Here is a 20,766-nt window from a genome sequence, read left to right as displayed (position 1 = left end):
CACCAGCATCCATCATTATTATGTAAGCTATAAACTGTCCCATCATTAGTTGTGCCAATGACAAGAACGTATGGAAAATTGTGGATGGCTGTGCGGACCGCGCGTGTGCATTATCGGATACTCAACAGGGTCCGTTGGTAGGATTGAGTGTTGCACTACTAATGTCTGATCCTTGAGCTTCTACACAGTCTTTCCTCTCGTCATCTCCAGTCTTCTTCTTCTTCTCAACAACACCATCTACAGACATCTTCGCCATCTTCTACATATCCAGTCATTATAGTCGCCGATTTCCAACATCGCCATCAACATAGAACTACTTCATCTCAAAGCATGGTGTATACTTTATATTGTTCTCTACAAATATAGGAAGAAAAGGAAACTTCTCTACCATTAGAACTCTGTAGATTAGTGCAGCCATTATCCATCTGCATCTACAGGTTTCTATAGCCTCCCCATAATTCTTCATGTCGAATCCTTAAGCCTTTATTGGGGCAAAGTGACTAAAGAACTAATTAAAAAGGACAAATGTCTTGTACCTATTTTTAACTCTAGGTATGAGCTTTTTAGAAGAAAAAGGAAAAGAAAAATTAGAGAGCCTCATGCTTTGAATTCTTTTTCCCCTTTTGTAAAATACTTGAGGATTAAATAGTGCAGCAATTATTGGGCTACTCAATGGGCCCTTTTTCTTGTCCTGAAGTCATCAACTACTCTTCTGGGTCCTGCCTGGCACCTAAACTACTTCATCTCAAGCATTCGTACGTCGGGTTGCTATTCATGGTTGTAGGCTCAAACCCGCCCTCGCCAGAATCCAGTTACATCACCAGAAAAGTATACAGTGTACATACAGTCATCGGAACCGCAGTCATCGCAGATTCATTGAGGAGCTACATTGTACTACGGAGCAGTTATACAGTGCAGTTATCAATGAGTCAATTTAACCTGTAGTAAGATTTTTACTATAAAAGCATATCTATTTATCTCATGTTTATGTTTATTACCCAAAGCACTATAATATGTTGAACTATTTTATGTATATGTATATCTGTTTATATTTGAATTTATGTTTATATAAGATTTGAATTCCTGTTTAGTTACGATTTAAGTTCAATTACATGTAGAAATATTATCTGTTGAACTGTTTGTGTAATCTGCATATTCATTTTTTTTGTCGCGCCTTGATCGAAAGTTTTGGATATGTGCGCGTTATAAATTCATTTTATTATTATCTCTGTCTCGTTTGGTTTGATACAGCGGATGTAATGAGGTGTACATTGCATCAGTTTGTCTACTAGCTTGTTGGCCTGAGTCTACCAAACAAAGAAACAAACAAATCAAAGATAAAACACAGTCTTGAGGTCTCTTTGTCTCATTTGGTTTGATACAGCGAATGTAATGAGGTGTACATTGCATCAGTTTGTCTACTAGCTTGTTGGCCCGAGTCTACCAAACAAAGAAACAAACAAATCAAAGATAAAACACAGTCCTGAGGTCTCTTTGTCTCATTTGGTTTGATACAGCGAATGTAATGAGGTGTACATTGCATCAGTTTGTCTACTAGCTTGTTGGCCTGAGGCTACCAAACAAAGAAACAAACAAATCATAAGTAAAACACAGTCTTGAGGTCTCTTTGTCTCATTTGGTTTGATACAGCGGACGTAATGAGGTGTACATTGCATCAGTTTGTCTACTAGCTTGTTGGCCTGAGTCTACCAAACAAAGAAACAAACAAATCAAAGATAAAACACAGTCTCGAGGTCTCTTTGTCTCGTTTGGTTTGATACAGCGAATGTAATGAGGTGTACATTGCATCAGTTTGTCTACTGGATTGTTGGCCCGAGGCTACCAAATAGCATGAGATGCATCCAATGTAATTCAAATCTTGGTCCTGGGTTTTATGTAACATCTTAATTACTATGTTGTATGTATTTTCTTGAATAAAGATGAATAAACAACAATACAGTTAGCTTCAGATCACGTAGGAAAAACAGTTCATTTATATTTTGCCTGTACTTTTACAGTATGTGCATCCAACTTGAAAGTTGAACTTAGCGATGTCCATGTCACATAATTTAAGTAGATGTATGGTTCTTTAGTATTGCTTTACATTAATTTAATCGCAATATGTGGATGGCATTGTCTATGATCATCAGAACATCACATCAATGCATTTGAGACATAATTTATGTAGATGTATGGTTCTTTAATATAATTGCTTTACATTAATTTAATCACAATATGTGGATGTGCTACTGTTTAATACCCGACATCGTCTATGATCATCAGAACATCACATCAATGCATTTCAGATCTGTGTTGTGAGTAGAGCTCCCATTGTAAGGGACAAACATATCTTGGATTCAACCTTGTATAAGTGTCAACCAAACAGACTTCTCAAGTCTTGGATAACTTTACAACGGCAAATGCTAAAGTAAAAACTGCTTGGAGCCAAGATGGACGAATTATCGCATTGCTAAAAGAACAAAATGGTGTAAGTACTGTTATGAATGAGCAAGCATTGGAATCCATATCGGTCATACTCACTTTGATTTTGCTGCTAGCTGTAGTGGGTCGTGACTTGGCTTGACCCGCGATCTTCTCGGGAAATAGGGTCATGAAGAACGAGCTGTGAGAAAGAGAAAATACAGCACATGCCATTAGATTATGAAAACAATTGCATAGCACAGCAAGTTAGTATACAAATAACGCATGACCCAGCATGCATTAGTGCACGCAAAGTTTCTTTAAATTGGTGCCGCCTCTGTGCACGAGCTGCTTGCGGCGAGTTCACAGTGCGCACCATCTGAAGATTACGAGCGTACCACTGCATTTACATTACGCACAACAGGGTCAAGTGCGTTATTTGTTTTATAAAATAGCGACACATGAAAATCAAAACAATGAAAGTCTAGATCTAACGTTAAAGTCCAGGAGAGTTATGTTGGTTGTAGAAAATGAAAAGATAAGACCTTGCTACTTGCTCTACACATATGCTACGCTGGATATCGATCTTGGAGCTTGCAATGATACTTTTGTCTGCACTTTTTTAGCACGATCTCGCATGCACACAAAAAGGTGCAGGTCATGTGATGCGTTTTGACCTAATCACGATGCTTAAAATACTAGAGCTATTTTATGATACAGCTTATTAAGAAAACTTAAGTCAAATTTGATACCACTAAGTTTTCAAACTACCTTCATATCGTTCAACCCATTTTTAATTTTAAGAAGACAAAACAAACTTGTACTTTGTCAAATAAATTAAGATGCCAGGATAAAATTTGGGCAGTGTAAAGAAGTGTGTTCTCCAATAGAAACATAATACAATTTGACAGTGTAGTGGATGCTATGTTTATATGAAATTGAAATTAAAATCAATCATTTATTATCCATTCAGAATTTGTTATTCATTGGTAAACGTTAAAAAATCAATCTACAAAAAGAAATAATAATAATCATAGACAATTATAGTAATGGTAAAATACATTCATAGAAGGTTTAGTTTGGTAGATTACACAATATTCGTTTTGTACGATGAGGATGCCGACAGAGAAAGAGAGTAGAAGAGGACCTAAGGTAGGCAGGCAGAGGAGGTGGGTGGAGGAGTAAAGAAAAGAGAGAAAGAGAGAAAGAGAGAAAGAGAGAAAGAGAGAGAGAGAGTGAGCCAAGAGTCACAGGAAGTATACAATGCAGTTAAGCTGTGTAGACTGAAATAATGTCTGAGAAAATGAGACTACAGTGAAACCTGTCCAAAAAGACCACCAAGGGGAGAAGAAAAGAAGTTTATAGGCAGGTGGTTTTTATGTAAAGGTTCCTTTAATACATGTTTCAATGACAAACTATTTTCAAGAGAAACAAAAAATGTGGTCTTTGTAGACAGGTGGTCTTTGTAGACAGGTGGTCTTTGTAGACAGGTGGTCTTTGTAGACAGGTGGTGTTTGTAGACAGGTGGTCTTTGTAGACAGGTGGTCACTAAAGCAAGTTTGACTGTACATATTTGAACTTACTTCTCACTTGACTGCATAAGTTCGATGAGATCAGTGAAGAGTACATCACGATTCCTCTCACAGAATCCTTCTACTGTATACCGCACCTACATGGAGGAAACAAAACAATGTGAACATATAAGATAAGATAGTTGTAATGGAGAACCAGTGTAGAGGATAGCCACCACCTTTGCAGATTAAGAACCCACAACACTATTCATATGAGAGAAGCAAGAAACCCCAGTGAAGTGGTTCGCCTGCACACCCCCCCCCCCCCCCCCCCCCAATTAGTTATACCGGGAGGAGAGACCCAAGTGTACAGTGATTCAATTCGCTTTTCCCTCTCCCCGGCACAAGCGACGCCAAATACTTAATGATAAAATGTTTGTTCTGTTTTTGTTATTAGTTTTTGTTGTGAACTATACATGTACTGATGAGTAGATGCCACTGATATGCAGCAACATCATGAAGCAAAACTACAGGGGACCAATGTACGTGGGGTAATCTTCTGACCTGAGGAATGCTCTGTAAGAAATGATCCCCTGTGGAAGAATCATTTTGATTACATATCCTATGATATACACTGTAGAAAAGGACGTGTTACCCACTATTTCTGTATTGTTTGACGTTTTTCATTTGTTTTTACCTTTTGTAATTATTATGCAGTGATTATTTTTATCATGATGTATTTACAAATTATTTGATTAATAAAAGTTTTAAAAGATTTTGAAAATCTAAAAAATCTTCTGACCTGGCCAGCGTAATGATGTACAATGAATCCCCCACTCAAGACCCCGTAGTGCTGATGCGTTCCCACGGCACTGTTCATCTTCTGTAGAAGCTTTTCATCGGCACCATCGCTCACGGCATGCATGGTCGCACACACGTCATCCAGGATGCACATGACTCCGGGAGGTACCTTGGGTTGGTAGATCAAAGAATGAGGTCAATAAATGAATCATGGATAGAAAAGTTTATCCAAACTATCATGAGAATTCTAAAAAAAAATCTTCATTTTCTATTACCTATCTTCATGTATATTAGTTTCTTCACACTTGCTATTATTGTGTTTAATGCTTTCTTTGCCATTAATGGAATTCTTGGAATGCTGCATTGTTTGGAGAATGTCATACATTAACTTTGCATATATGACATAGTCTCTTGTAACAGTCCACTTTTTTTTTTGGTAAACCACAGCCATTAATGAGTTAATCCATCATTTTTGTTTGGCTATAAATTAATTCATGTTAAAGCTACAACAACTTATTCACAACTGATACATTGTAAGAGATGTTCCCTCACATTTCCATTTTTTCCCCTCTGATAAAATTTCTGAAATTTGCAAGTATGTTCTGGAATAGTACGAGATAACTTCACCATTTTAACAAATGAATTCTTTTATTCCCATACACTCACTATAGGACCCACCCAGCTCTTGTTCGCAATGCGTTAAGTGAACTCAATTCATAACCATTTTCATAACTTCACAATAACATGGGTCTAATAAAAAGATGTAAAAAATGCATCTCTATACCATACCTTGCTCTCAATGAGATCACACACAATCTTGTTGTTGAAGTAATCAATCTTCTTCCACTTGATCCCTTCTGCTACATACTCTTCCTGAAATCAAATCATATTAAAATAAATATGTGTTAGGATGGCATTATTTCTCACGATAAAGTGCTCTTTTCCCTTTCCTCTCTTTGTTCCTTTTTTCATTTTTTTTCTGAATTACATTACACAAGTGATTTTTATGTTGTCCCAAATTATAAAGTGTCTTTAATCAAACTGCTATAAACTATTTATAAATTCTAGCAACAATTTGCACAAAGCCTTCATAAAGCAAATGGCCAATATTAAACTTAAAACAACTTGTAGAGCCCCACCACACCCCAATCTCTCACATAGGGTACATCTAGTTTATAGACACCTCATCATATGAAATTAGACACTTCATATCGAGTTCCATAATTTGTCCTTCACACAATCACAAATCCACTCAATAAACCTGCATGAGTCATACATATTCAATAGCCTTGTGCATCAGCATCACCTATTGAAATATGAATATCAATAATGTAAACTAATACAAATAACCTCTCACCAATATAAATCAAAACCACCTATCATCCACAAACCACTGCCAAACTCAGGCGCGGATCCACGGGCTCAATTCTTCCGGCCCGGCTATGGCAAGCCCTTTGTGTAAAAACTAGATAAACTCTGTTTTTCTCAGATAAACTCTGTTTTTCTCAGATAAATTCAGTTTATCAACAGATAAACACAGTTTATCAGAAAAAATCAGTTTATCAGTTGATAAACTCAATTTATCAAGAAAAACTCTGTGTATCAATGATAAACTCAGTTTATCAACAGATAAACAGAGTTTATCAGATAAACAGAGTTTATCAGATAAACAGAGTTTATCAGTTGATAAACTCAGTTTATCAGTTGATAAACTGAGTTTATCATTGATAAACACAGTTTTTCTGATAAACTGAGTTTATCTAGTTTTTACACAATGAGCTTGCCATAGCCGGGCCGGTAGAATTGGGCCCGTGGATCCGCGCCAAACTCACTTAAATCCTCTCTCCTAAATCTCCAACATAAAAGTAGCAGAGCCCTAAATCAACCCAACCATCTCAGACCATGTCCAGTGCCGGTCTGCATGTGTTTTATTATAGCCTCCTATGCAGCCACATGCTCTACATTTTTAAGCAAAGTATACCCAAATGAAATACATCATAAACCAATAGCAAAATAGGATTTGGGAGTAAGACTGAATATTCAAAAGGAAAAGGAGAAGAGAACCAATGATAAGTAAGAAGTGGAAATACTTAAAGCATTCACACAAGATTCATAAATAAAGATGAGAAGAGAACAAAGGAACATACAAGACTTGGTATGTAGAGGAGATGAATGGAGGAAGGAATAGGGTTGAGTAATTGAATAAATTAATATGTAAGTGTAAGCACATGATGTGAAATGAATATGTATAGAGCAGGGATGCCAACCTTTCAGAGCACAAATCCGTAATCATAAGGCTAAAAATCCGTAATTTGGAGACAAAATCCGTAATTTTCTGCGCGACGCAAATTTTTCTGCACGCTGGCAAGCGCAGCTCCCGCAGGCAAGCGCGATAGCACAAGTTAAATAAAAGTAACATACCTGTTCATTAGTTGGTGTTACACGATGCATTTCCATTTCTTACTGTATTCTTCTTTAAAAGTCTGTAACTTCTTGCCACGCTTCTTAGTTGTGGAAGACATGATGATTGATATCTAAATCCAACCAACATGAGTTCAGATTGTCGACGAAAATCGACGAACGCTGTGACAGCCTGTGAGAAATCCGACAGTGTACACGGCGCTAGCGTAGCGAGGCCTGGCGCTGGGCGGGCGGTAGCGGCGCGGCCAAGAGAGGTATTTCACCCGGCCCCCGCTCGCGAAGCACATGTTGTATGCACATGTATGCACTGAAAGGGGTGTGCTAGATAACAAATTGTCCGATCGGAAGCCCTGTGGGATTTCTATGCATGGATTCAAGGATGGCTGCGCTGCAATAGTCAAAACTACGTGCTAAACCTTAAACGTGCTAAACCTTAAAGTGCTAATTTTGAAAATCGGCAAAATCGGCAAAATCCGGAATTTATGGTATGAAAATCGTACCGCCCGTAATCGGCCGATTTCCCGTAGAAATTACGGGAAATCCGTACTAGTTGGCATCTCTGATAGAGAGAAGAGACTAGAGAAACAAATAGTAACTGTAACCAATACAAATATGAAATGAGTCTAATTTTAACTCTTACAATAATAATAACATTCAGTTCTTGTATAGGGCATATCACATTATATATTATGTTCCTGTTTTCACAAAATGTCGGTAGTGAGGAAAATCCGCACGTAAATTGTATGCGATTTTCATTCACTATCGTCACTTCGTGAAAATAGGGACGATATAATGTTCCTGTGCACTTCCAAAGAGCTTTGGAAATTATTACCTAGCTTTAGCTCCGGCGGCTATTTTCAGCGCACAGTGCATTTCAAGGAATAATCCTACCAGATACCCTTCCGTCACCTTGGTCGAGTGTGGCAAATGTAGATTAATGTCTTGCTAAAGGACATTAGTGATGTGGCGGGACTCGAACCGCCGACCTTGTGATCCACAGTCCTGTGACATATCCACTTGACCACGACACCTCTACAACACATTTTATGAACATAATTTGAGCATGTGCGCATTAATACATTGTAGGGTATTAAAAAATGCCCTTTTGTTGATTTTAGAGAAGAAAAAAATCAATCTGTGATGATGTTTCACTCACCTGCTCAGCTTTGAGTGTGAGTTCTATAAAGATCTGCTGAAGCTTCTCGTTCACAAAGTTAATGCAGAACTGTTCAAAGCCATTCTGTTGAAAGATCTCAAAGCCATAGATATCCAGAACTCCTATTGTGATCTCTACCTTCTGCTTCTGCATGGCACCATTGATGGACTGAGATTGAAAGGGTAATGAAGGAGTAAGAAAATGAGTCAATAATCAGTCACCATGGAAACCTACATGGAACAATACTAGTACAAGGTCAAGGTCAAGGTCATGCATACAAGCACTTGGATTCATACGTTTTCCCCATGGACTTTATTAGTTCTACACTCCATAAGCTTTGCCAGCTTCTAAACTAGTTTTTTTTCTAAATATCTATAAAGTTGTTTCCAAATGTCTTCAAACATGTGTTTCTTTCATAAAGGTGCTCTTGACGACTCAAAATATTCCTTGATTCCTGCCTGACATAGGAACAATTCAAGTATGTAATGCTACCTTGAATAATTAGCGATATAAATAGTTCATGATCAACAGAGGTTCAGGAAAGAAATATCCATAAGTCTGAATACACCGGTACATTGCTACGGTGTGTGGTTAGAGGAATGTATTAATAAAATTCAAATCATAATTTGCATATCATATCATAAAACATTGTAAATTAAATTTGTTCTTGCACAGAGTCAATGAAATGAACCATTATTTTTAAATTATAACAGCATTTTTGAAGATTTAACCTGTCATTCCATTGAGCAAAACAATTCAGAATGTTTGCTTCAGTTCATTGTAGTAATAATAACTAGTCCTACTTCAAGGCAAAGATACAATAACGAAAGGAACTCCCTTTTTTCCTAAACATGACCAGAGTTCAAAGGTCATACTCACACTAACGAGGAAGTCAAATAGTCTTGAATGGACAGCCTTAGCTAGAGCATCTCTGGTATGAGCTGCTTGCTCTGTGTTAAGTGTGACCTCTATATGCTCCGCCTTCCCGCCCCATTTACTGTCCATACGACGGCTGATCAGCTTCTTACGTAGCGCTTCCTTGTCCAGCCCAAGCAGGTAGGACGGGAAATCAAGAACTGTTTACAAAGAAAGATGAAAATACAGTCAAACCTGCTTTAGAGACCACAAGTCTACAAAGACCACATGTCTACAAAGACCACCTGTCTACAACAAGCATATTTTTGTTTCCCTTGGGCGGTCGCTGTAGACAGGTTTGACTGTAGTTACAATAAGGATAAAATGAACCCTAATTGCACCTAGAAGGAGAATGTTCATGTATTAGAACAGACCATTTCGAGTGTTTAACAATCAAATAGCAATAGCACTGACCATATTGTTTATATCTTGATGTACAAAAAAGAATTTCCGTTTCGGTTTAATCAAATTTGGAGTGGACTATTAGGCTATTATTATTACTATTTATTTATTATTACATGTATTGGACAAACAAGATTAGGCTCTGCCCCTTAAGGTCAAAGTTCATATCTCAAGAAAATCACTCGCAAATGTATCCATGGAATATTACCCAACATCGATCTAATGATTTCTGTATTTCATGGTGCATATTTTCACTAATAATTTTCTCTTTATTTGATTATACTTTGGATTTGTTTGATATCTCAATACTCTACTTACACTCATCATCATGTATGACAGCATAGTTGTCCTTTTCTACAAACACAATGTTTCCAAGATGGAGTATGCCAGCCACGCAGGAGAGAACATTCTCTTGATCATCTTCGGATATTCCAATCACAGACATGGCATTCTGAAGAAGAACAAAAATACAAATACAAACCTTTTAATTTGGACTGATGTAAACAATGTAGGTTTGAAGACACATAGTTATGGGCTTCCATGGGGAATTTAACACCATTTGGGTGTTTATACACAATAACAGGTGTGGTCAATCACCAGGATTAGCCTCCCTTACCCAAATACTCTCTGAGAGACTACAGGGCATTTCTTGATGGGACTACATGTGTACTGTGTGCAAGACTTATACACCCATTCATGGTATTTTCACCAAGTCTGGTGTTTGCGAATTGTAACCTCCTGCACTTGGGAACCAACTACCGTCTACCTTTCGGAGAGATTTAAGCATTTAGTCGGAGACCTGAAAGATTTTCCTGTAGACTGATATCATCAATCTGACAGAAACCAAATAGTTCATGTTAAACTTCATAATAAAATTCTATAAACTACTACGTTGCAATAGTTAAACTTATTAAATGTTCAGGAAAATTAATCTTTCAATAATTTCAAGAAAGTTTTGTTATTTTTACTATAATTGTTATTAGAAAAAATATATGAAATTATGAACTGCCTCTTGACCTTGACCCCCGCCCATTTATGTCACTAGTTTGTCACTATTTTTATCTGAAACAGCATGATTCATAGGCAAATCAGGAATACCAACATAAGCATACATCTATACTCAAATATCAAAGGGAACTTTTAAACTCACTGCCAAAAATCAAAGATCAAAGGATTAAATTTTCCAATTGTGTTTAGCTTATCACCACAATACACTGACATACACATGCCAACACTCAAGGGGTAATCTCAAATATGGGAGGTGCATGTAATACAACTGGGTCCTATCCATGTGGTTGTACATGTAATATCAGGTTTCGCAGTACTTTGAGGAAAAATAGATATCCCTAACCATGCCAAACCAGGATTGAACAAATAATAATGTTTGTTCTGGCATACATACTTGTACACATACATGTAGGTATATGCTATGCAGTTTCTTTTGCACATACATGTGAGACACATAATTTCACCTATGTTCATGTATACTGGGTATTGCACAATGTAGAGAGTTGTTGTCCCTCTTCAAATTCTAAATTTATTGCTGTATCAAACTTATCAAAGGAACATGTATACTAAATGCAGTTTCTTTTGCACATCATGAGACACATAATTTCACTTATGTACATGTGAGTATTGCACAATGTAGAGAGTTGTTGTTCCCTCTTCAAATTCACACCTGGACTCATCTCTTCATCTAAAACAAGGCATACATACTTAGTGAATAGTCTGAAAATACACAAGGTTCGGGGCAAATTAGCCCCTGAAATGCCAAAAAAAGCCCCCGAAAGTCATAAAAGAGCCCAAAAAAATTTGCATAGAGTTCAATGCAAAACAAATTAAAGAGTTATTTTCATGCAAGCAAGCTTGAAAAGTAGCCCCCGAAATTTTTTTAAAAGTTTTTTCCTGTTAAATAGTGACCAACGATGGAAAGAATATGAGACTGTGTGGTTATAAAGTCAATGACAATTCAGTCTCATACCACATACAATGCCAAATGATATCATCATTATTCATCCACTCTTCACCATCATTAGTATCACTTAAGTTTGTATCCAGGATATAAAATGACAAGTACTATGTGCGTCTTTCAAGGACTGAAGGGGAAGGTGAGTGGACATGTACTGTTTAAATTAAGAAGATGACTAATTGTTCTTGCAAAACAGCTGAAGCACAAGTTACAGCTCTCCATAACAGTGCCATATTCCTAACATTTGTCTTCTCCTTCAACTAATATGGCAGACCTGCCGATCTCTGGAGTTCAAAAACTGTATTCTTTAATTTCCAAAGTTGTATTTTACTGACAAAAACTGTATTATTTTTCTTAAACATGGACTGATATGCGGATTAATTTTTTTATGGATCATTGGTTGAATATGCATGATTTCGTCATGACTGGTGTTTTCAATGAACCAATGAACATCCCCAAATTGCCGATGTGAGATGCTTGTAGGAAACTTTACAGTTCAGAATGGACATTTTATTGAGGAAATTGAGGATCGTATTTATTTCTAAAAATCGTACTGGTTGGCAGATCTGTTATGGGCAATCTTTTATGATATTACAAATATATCCTTCAATGATGTTTAACAAACTTGAATGAAAAACTCTTGCAACCATAAGATAGCTTCAAATAAAACATGTAAATAGATAAAAACGTGTCAATCTCACTCCAATATTCCAGCATGTTATTGCACTCATGTACAAACACAATGTATAGCTTGGAAAAGCTGCTTCAGGGATGACCTCATCAAGTATCAAGTAAGCCATTCACCTTGTAAATATTTAGGACGTATAATATGATTCACTCAAATCATTGACATTGAGTCAATCATCATCATACATCATCATAATCAAGTGTTGTAAATACATACCAGAGTATCCTTGTATTCTTTGACATCGTCTAACCCATCCACTTTGTATGATCCACTCTGGTTCAGGTAGAAGTAGTAGTCTGGTGTTGTCAGACCAAGATTCTCTAACAAAAATAAGAAGAAAACAGCACTTTCATTAAATTTTTCAAAAGGAAAACAGAAGAAAATAAATAAATTCAGAGAAAAGAGATAGTGAAATGAGTAAAAAGTGTTTGATTTGGAATAGTACAGCAAGGTCTACTTCTATAAGAAGTTCAGTAAACTTCAGTATGACCATTTGTTAATAATGTAAATAACAGCAATGTACAGGTATGTTTGATTTGATTTGATGTGATTTGATTTATTGATATCATATTTTAAACATACATAATGTCCATCAGTGTATTAAATTGCAAAAAAGGTCACTGTTCAAAGAAACAGAGAGGAGATACATGTAATGGAAAAACCATTTGGTAGTGATGATACAAGTACGATTACACTTTGTTAGCATACAGACACTCTGATATCAAAAAGATCTCTTGTATATTATACGCTGTACATGTAAAACTGAACCATTTAAAAAACAAATTCACAGACAATAACTTCAATAATACCTACAATTATTGTGCACACGTATGCTACTTTGTATATATATAGAAGAAAAAAAAGGGACTTAAGATGTCAAAAATGACACAAAATAACATGAAAAATTTGGGAAAATACTAAATCAGCCAAAGAGAAATAACTGACAATTATCACACGGCAGAAGGAAAAATGGCTGAATGGAGAAAAAAAATCGTTCATCATGAAGATTCTTTTTTTTTTTTTTTTTAAGCGAAAGGGAAAAAGAGGAAGAACAAGGGCAACATGATTTACAAAGCTACATGTAAAAGCCATTGCAAATGATTCAAGTGTATTTTGCACGACTTTAGAAGAAAAAGAAACTGAATTTGAACTGAAAGTGAACCACTTTCCATTCTCATCCAATTGCTTTGACCACAAGAATGCCTCATATTACAAACATAAAAGGAAAAAAATGTAAATTAATTTCACTTTCCTTTCAACAAAGACAAATTTATTTCCTTAATCTACGCGCATCATATATTTTCACCCAAAACTGAACGTACAGTAGATGGAAGTGCAAAGTTTCGTTGTATATAGATAATGTGTTACCGGACAGCTGACTCATAACAACTCTGAATATGAAAAGCCTGCTTAGGTAATGAATAAAATAAACAAATAAACAAATTTTCTCACAAACTGATATGAAAGAATACATTGCATCACATCATCCTTACGTTCATCACATATTTATTGTGCTAAATCAGACATGTATATATATGCATTTTTATATACAGTGTTTCATTTAATCTTTCAATTAAACCGTAAAAGAAGAAAATGCATAACTAATCATTTTATTTATTTAAACAAAATGCAGCTTCAATGGTAAAGAATGTTTGTGCAATGGGCTGGCATAAAAGTAAAGTGAAATTAGTTTTCATTTAAGCACAAGAAAGCAATAGAAACTATGAACTTACTGCTACTGCTATCTCTTTTCTTACATATTACACATATATACATGTATTTTAGATCTTGCATTTATGGATATGAGACTTCTTAGGAAATCAATATTTATGCAATGGGGTGGGGCTTGTTTCAAGAGCAAGAGCAAGAGTAAGTGATACATCGCAATCAGTAGAAACTAACCATCATGCATATAATTTTTCATTTAACGACTTTCGCTGAAAGTGAAATTACTATGCAATGTTGCTTTTTCAAAGGATAAATGGTAAAGTTATACCAATGTTATATCATTTCTTAGCAGAGCATATATGCTATTAATACATACAAAAAGTATAATATAGTCATGCTTCAAGGAGAACAAGTCTATGAAGCAAGTTTGTTTGGAATTTTTTGAAAATAAGAGAAACCCGGTCTATAACTTCAGTTCACAAGCGTTTTAATGCAGCAAACTTGCCCCCCCCCCCCCCCATGATAATAAACCTTAGAATATCTTTGATGAATAAATCCCAGAGAAATTGTTACCTGAGCAAATGTTGGAGCACCCGTAATCTCACCTTTTTGTTGATGGTTGGCCCCACACAGGAGCTGATAGAAGATATGAAAGTTCCTTTCATCAGTGTTTTGACTGACCACTCTGGACTTCTCCAGCAGGAAGTTTGTTATCTTCCCTCCATCAGGTGCTCCTGCTCTGGTGAACTGGATCTCTACATACTTCCCCTGGATAGAAAGAAAGAGTACATGAGATAATGAGAACATTTTTTGTTCCCCTTGGAAATGGTTTCTCATTGAAACACGTACTAAAGGAACCTGTCTACAAAGACTAATTTTTGTGTTTCCCTTGGGCAGTCACTATAGACAGGTTTGACTGGATGAGCTTCAAAAATTACTTCTGTAAAGAAACTTTGCAAGTGTAAATAACTACATTCTCTCTTAAACATAAAAGCGACAAGTGAGAAGACTACTCAACGCAGAACATCCATCGCAGAACCCAAGTCAGAATTTGGTTTTGTGTACGCCATTTTTTGTCATACTCCTTATCCATTATTCCATAGAAAACCAATAAAGCTTTTTTGAGGTTGATTTTTATACATTCTATAGCTGTCCACAAATCATATTTTATAGGTGATTGGTACCCTTTAGGCCCCAGGAATTTGAAAGTTGCCAGCCAGAGAATATATTTATTGTCTCTTTTTATCACCATTCATGTTATTTTTTCTGTATAACTTTGGCTTGTTAGAACTCTTGTGAGTAATGTGCTGCGGGATTCCATATCCTTAAACTGCTGGCGAACAGAGCAACAAGACCAAGCTCTGTAAGTATTAGGATCTCTGTCTAGTGTGTTTGTGCCGTCAACCTGGATCGACCAAATCAATTGATTCATAATATATATAATCTATAATATATATTTTCCCTGTAGCATGAGTGTAAAATTAATCGCTTCATTCTTTTAATTAAATGTAATGTTATAGTATTAATGACTGCTTTGAGAGAAATAGTTGTTTTATTACGCTCAAGGGAAGGTTAGAATCGTGCTATTCCCCGAGGCTTGCCGAGGGGAATAGCCCAATTGTAACCTTCCCGAGAGCGTATGAAAACAACTATTTCTCGAATATTAAAGCAGTCATTAATACTTTTATATGCCGAAAAAAAATAGACTAAAAAATAAAAAATAAAAAACATTTTTTTTTTTTGTCGAAGGTGAGAGTCGAACCCTTGCGTACAATGAGTGATGAATCTTACACCAACGCCTTACACCACTCGGCCATCGCGCGCTATTCACATGCTTGGCAGTTTTGTACAATATATACATTAAAATGGATTGAAACCGGCTTCGGCGTGATGAATGCTTCGCAAAAGCACCCTTCTTTTACTTTTGCAATGCATATTGGCACGAACTTAGATCAAGATCTATCGGCAGATGTTGTTTTTTTGTTTTTGGAAGTTTATTTTCGTCTTCATGTCAACAATGCAAGATAAAATTGTCGGTAAGATCGATCGAGATTCAATTGTATTGAAATTACCGACCAATCCTTCGCACACATACGGTATCCTCGATCGCTCAAACCATTTTTTAACATGTAAACCTATGGGGTAACCATGGAGGCTGACCTATTTTTTTAATAACCATGGTTATTAAAAATATTAAATGTTTTATGCATGGTTACCGGGAATTTTACAGGAACAGTTGAAGTTTATGAATGCAATTCGACCAATCAGATGGCTGGATTTCTTAAGTGAGGTATATAATAATTGTTATTGTATAATTGTGTTAAGTGGGGGCACGCTACAAGAGTCCTATTTCGCACCCCGGGGCAACGTGTCTGACACGGCCGGTTGTAGCAACTACTCCGAAGATCAAGATACATTAATCTTGATCTAAGGAGACACGAACGAACAGTTTTTATTGTATCATTATCTTTTTACACCCTCTTCACAGCTATAATTATGTGAAGTGCTATAAATAATGTACAAGTATATTATATGTTGACACGTATAGGTCTGATCATCTTTTTAATGCTATCAATAGATGTCAATTTGGTTTCATTATAGTATTAATGACTGCTTTGAGATTACAATTGGGCTATTCCCCTCGGCACGCCTCGGGTAATAGCACAATTCTAACCTTCCCTTGAGCGTATAAAAACAACTATTTCTCGAATATTAAAGCAGTCATTAATACTTTTATATGCCAAAAAAAAAGAAAAAAAGAAAAAAAGAAAAAAAAACTTTGTCGAAGATGGGATTCGATCTCTTGCGTACAAAAGGTGATGTAACTACAACCAGCGCCTTAATCCGCTCGGCCAGCGCGCTCTGTCACCTTATACAGTAGTTTTCTTTAATATATACATTAAAATGAATTGAAAACGGCTTCGCGTGGTCGATGCTTCGCCGCTGCTCCATTAAACGGGCCCTTCTTTTACTTTTGCAATGTATATTGGCACGAACTTAGATCAAGATCTATCGGCAGATGTTGTTTTTTTTGTTTTTGGAAGTTTATTTTCGTCTTCATGTCAACCACGCAAGATAAAATTGTCGGTAAGATCGATCGAGATTCAATTGTATTGAAATTACCGACCAATTATTCGCACACGTACGGTATCCTCGATCGCTCAGACCATTTTTTAACATGTAAACCTATGGGGTAACCATGGAGACTGACCTATTTTCCCAATAACCATGGTTATTGGGATTTTGAACTGTTTTTTAATCATGGTTACCGGGAATTTTCGGGAACAGTTAAAGTTTATGAATGCAATTTCGACCAATCAGATTGCTGGATTACTTAAGTGAGGTATATAATGGATACTATGCATTTTTCTATAATTATAGAGTCAGGGAATCACAGACGAAGAGTCTAGGATATATACAATTAATCTAGAAAATGTATGTTAATGACGTATCACATAATAATGACAGAAGTGAGGAATAAGGCTCATTTCTTTGGGGGAAGGAGAGGATTTTCTGATTTAAGGGACTAATTTTTTTAAAGCAATTTTTTCAACACAATGCATGTACAATGTACATGTACATAGGATCATGAAAATAAGATTCAAAACACTCATGACAATGGCTATTAAAAAACTGTTTCTCTTTCATGGAATAGTACAGATCAAGAAGAGATAATGTTGCAAGGGACACTTCAAAAGAAATAAATCATCGCTAAGAGCCATATTGACATTTACTCTCATACTTTCACATAAATGAAATGAATTTTTGTTTCTGAACAGCTAACATCTTAGCTAATAATAAATTCCTTACATGTAGAGTGAAACCTGTCTATAAAGACAACCCAAGCGAGACAAGAAAAGTGGTCTTCATAGGCAGGTGGTCTTTATGTCCAGGTTCCTAAGTACATATTTCAATGAGACACCATTTTCAAGGGAAACAAAAAATGTGGTCTTTGTAGACAGGTGGTCACTAAAGCAGGTTTGACATGTACATACAATTACAGAATTTTTCAATTTGAGGCCATGTTGTTAAAGAAAAAGTCAATACTCACAAATCTACTCGAGTTGTTGTTCCTCACTGTCTTGGCGTTACCGAAGGCTTCTAAGAGCGGATTTGATTGGATAATGACTTCTTTGACGTGCTGAACAGTAGCTCCTCCCCCGGAAACCTTGGCGATGTACGCCATGATATACTTGGCTGCGACGGTCTTTCCAGCTCCACTCTCTCCACTAGACAGCAAAGTTAAAAACATTTTAGTTAGTTTGGGATATTTATTTTAAACGAATAAAAAGTTATTCAAGTGAGGAATGTGCCTTGTAAGCTGACAAGTGTAATGGCAGAAATGCCATGATAATGTTGAATAGACTAAAAACGACCAACTATATGTATTACACCTTCTGCATTAGGGACACATCTTGTCGTGCCAATACATTTTGCTATTAAAGCTACCTTATATTTCTACCATATAACTTTGCTTTTAATACACACATGAAGGATGGTTATGAAATTAATAAGATTCAAGACATGAAAATACACTACAGGGAATATATAATTTCATATGAATAACTGATTTACATAAGATGATCCGGCTTCCTTTCAAATAAATTCCTATGATTTCTACATCCCTACTAATTTGTATTTCATTGCACTTATAGATAAAATACAAATCCCTACATAATGGCATTACATTAAGATTGTCCGCGTTATCATGAACCAACAAATCCATCATGTGTATTACTGTACAGATTCATGGTTTATACAGTGTAATATTGATAAAATATATAGTATGACAGTAAGCTTAGCATCAGATGTTGTGCCAGACAGACATCTATATTCCTATGGTGACTTGTTTACTGTTTACAACAAACCTAATTTCATGAATCATTAATTAAATTAGTCACAGATTTGCTCCATTGAAAATTTATTGACCCAATTAACACGTACATGAACGTGGATCTCATAAAGGCCATAGGTGGCCTTGTGTACAAAGTATTCATTCAATTAAAACCACATTCTTTTCATATAATTAAAACCACATTCAGGGACCTTTTTTTTTTCTTGTTAAAGGTCCGGACTAAATTTTTTAGTGTATGTATTGAGCCTTACATGTAGGTAGAAATTCTGAAATTTTGGGGTCCAGACCTAGATTTTGAGCCATGTCATGTTTCCTTCATTAATACCACACTTATATTAATAAACGTCTAATCTTAATACACAAGTATCACTTACCAATTAACTAATACAAATACAAAAAAACTGTTGAAACAAGGTCTAGACAGAAAAGGAGAAGTGTAAGAGAGAGGAGAGAAGGGTAAGAAAGAGGAAAAGAGGAAAAGAGTGGGAGAGAGAGAGAGAGAGAGAGAGAGAGAGGGGAAATGATGCTGATGGCTGTCAAATATGTATTGCATGATTAAAAGTTAATATTAAACCTGATTTTAATTTACACATTGCACTGAGTCAACATCTAAGATAATAGAGTCAACTAATTTCAATATTATCCTAAAAGTAGTTTTAAAATACGGTATTTACACAAATTAACTTTTATGGGTATATGTTTCTACATATAAAGGCTAAATGAATATAAAATACTCGGAAGGCTACACTTGTATCCTTTTGTGACATAAATTAACACATCAAAAGAGATAAAAACTGATGAAACTAGCTATCAGGGGAAAATGAAAACAAAACCTTCATGCTAAAGTCTTTATCATGAGTAAAGGATGATTATCTATTTAACTTTCTTTTCAGATAGAGTCTTTTGTATCTTGCTGTATATTATACACCCCCCCCCCCAATATAATCAAAGAGTACACATTATGCTACGTTTATTAATATCACATTATAAACTATATTGATTTAAAGATAAGCTTGAGTTCTGGTAATGATTGAAAAGAAATTCTCACAGAATCCAACAAAACTACACTGAATGTTCAAGATTACAAATAAATGACATGTTTCGAACGATTTGGGTAGAAAATGTATAGGGGCTGATTTATGAGCATACATGTAGAAAGAAGAGGAAATCGAGGCAGGTAGGCCCAATACCATCTGCTTAACACAGGTCACTATGTGCAAATTAGAGTTGTGGTTTTTATTGAAGATGATTTCTACTGCAAGATGAACAATCCAGAATGAATATTATCTTGACATACGTTGCCCATACAAGAGCTCATGATTAACTTTATTACCACCTATATAATCAAATATATCAAAATAACAATACAGTGCGTCCCAGAAAAAACGAAACCGAGAAGTATCGATGTTTTATCATAACTTAATCACAACCATAATTAATAGATGATACATATTTGGAAAGCTTAGAGTCTCCTCTTTCAGTCGATGCTACTCACGTGATGCATGTTTCACGCATGAGTGATTAAAAGCAATTTGAAGGAAGGAAACAAAAAAATAATTTGGCGGGCGGTATCTGAATTTCAAAGAAAAATTCATATTTCTAGAAAGTTCATTTTCTGCTCTTTCATATGATACCTCAATCAAGAAAAATGAGCTAGGAATAACAAAGTTCTGTTTTGTTTAAAGTAGCCCTTACATTTTTCATAATTTTAACAAACGAATTCGTTTTCACTGGGTGCCTGCCGTAGCAAAAAGCAGATTTGACAAAAGACTTAACTCCGTTTCGTTGACAATCAGCCATGCATGAAGACTCTGGTCTACGGCTGATTGTCAACGAAACGGAGTTAAGTCTTTTGTTAATTTTGTTTATTGATACGGCAGGCAGCCAGTGAAATCGAATTCGTTTAATCAAATTATGGAAATGCAAGCACTACTTTAAACAAACAGAACTTTGTTATTC

General features: G+C 35.8%; 1 protein-coding gene across 2 annotated transcripts in view; it reads right to left on the bottom strand.

Moving 5' to 3' along the window:
- The window catches only part of LOC577182 (amoeboid myosin I), a 79,350-nt gene that overhangs the window by 43,309 nt on the left and 15,275 nt on the right, over positions 1–20,766 (bottom strand). Inside the window, exons 6-16 of one of the 2 annotated variants that reach the window (XM_030976264.1) lie at positions 18,004–18,181; positions 14,558–14,720; positions 12,501–12,604; positions 9,946–10,078; positions 9,190–9,386; positions 8,311–8,478; positions 5,523–5,606; positions 4,735–4,902; positions 4,005–4,090; positions 2,542–2,623; positions 1,257–1,307 (exon numbers count right to left, since the gene is read on the bottom strand). In XM_030976264.1, coding sequence (XP_030832124.1) covers positions 1,257–1,307; positions 2,542–2,623; positions 4,005–4,090; positions 4,735–4,902; positions 5,523–5,606; positions 8,311–8,478; positions 9,190–9,386; positions 9,946–10,078; positions 12,501–12,604; positions 14,558–14,720; positions 18,004–18,181 — 1,414 coding nt within the window. 2 annotated transcript variants of the gene reach the window in all.

This window comes from Strongylocentrotus purpuratus, unplaced genomic scaffold (genome assembly GCF_000002235.5).
Source record: "Strongylocentrotus purpuratus isolate Spur 01 unplaced genomic scaffold, Spur_5.0 spur5_scaffold_9, whole genome shotgun sequence".
Taxonomy (NCBI): Eukaryota; Metazoa; Echinodermata; class Echinoidea; order Camarodonta; family Strongylocentrotidae; genus Strongylocentrotus; species Strongylocentrotus purpuratus.
Note: the sequence above shows the minus strand (reverse complement) of the source record. Positions and strands in the feature narration are given on the sequence as shown.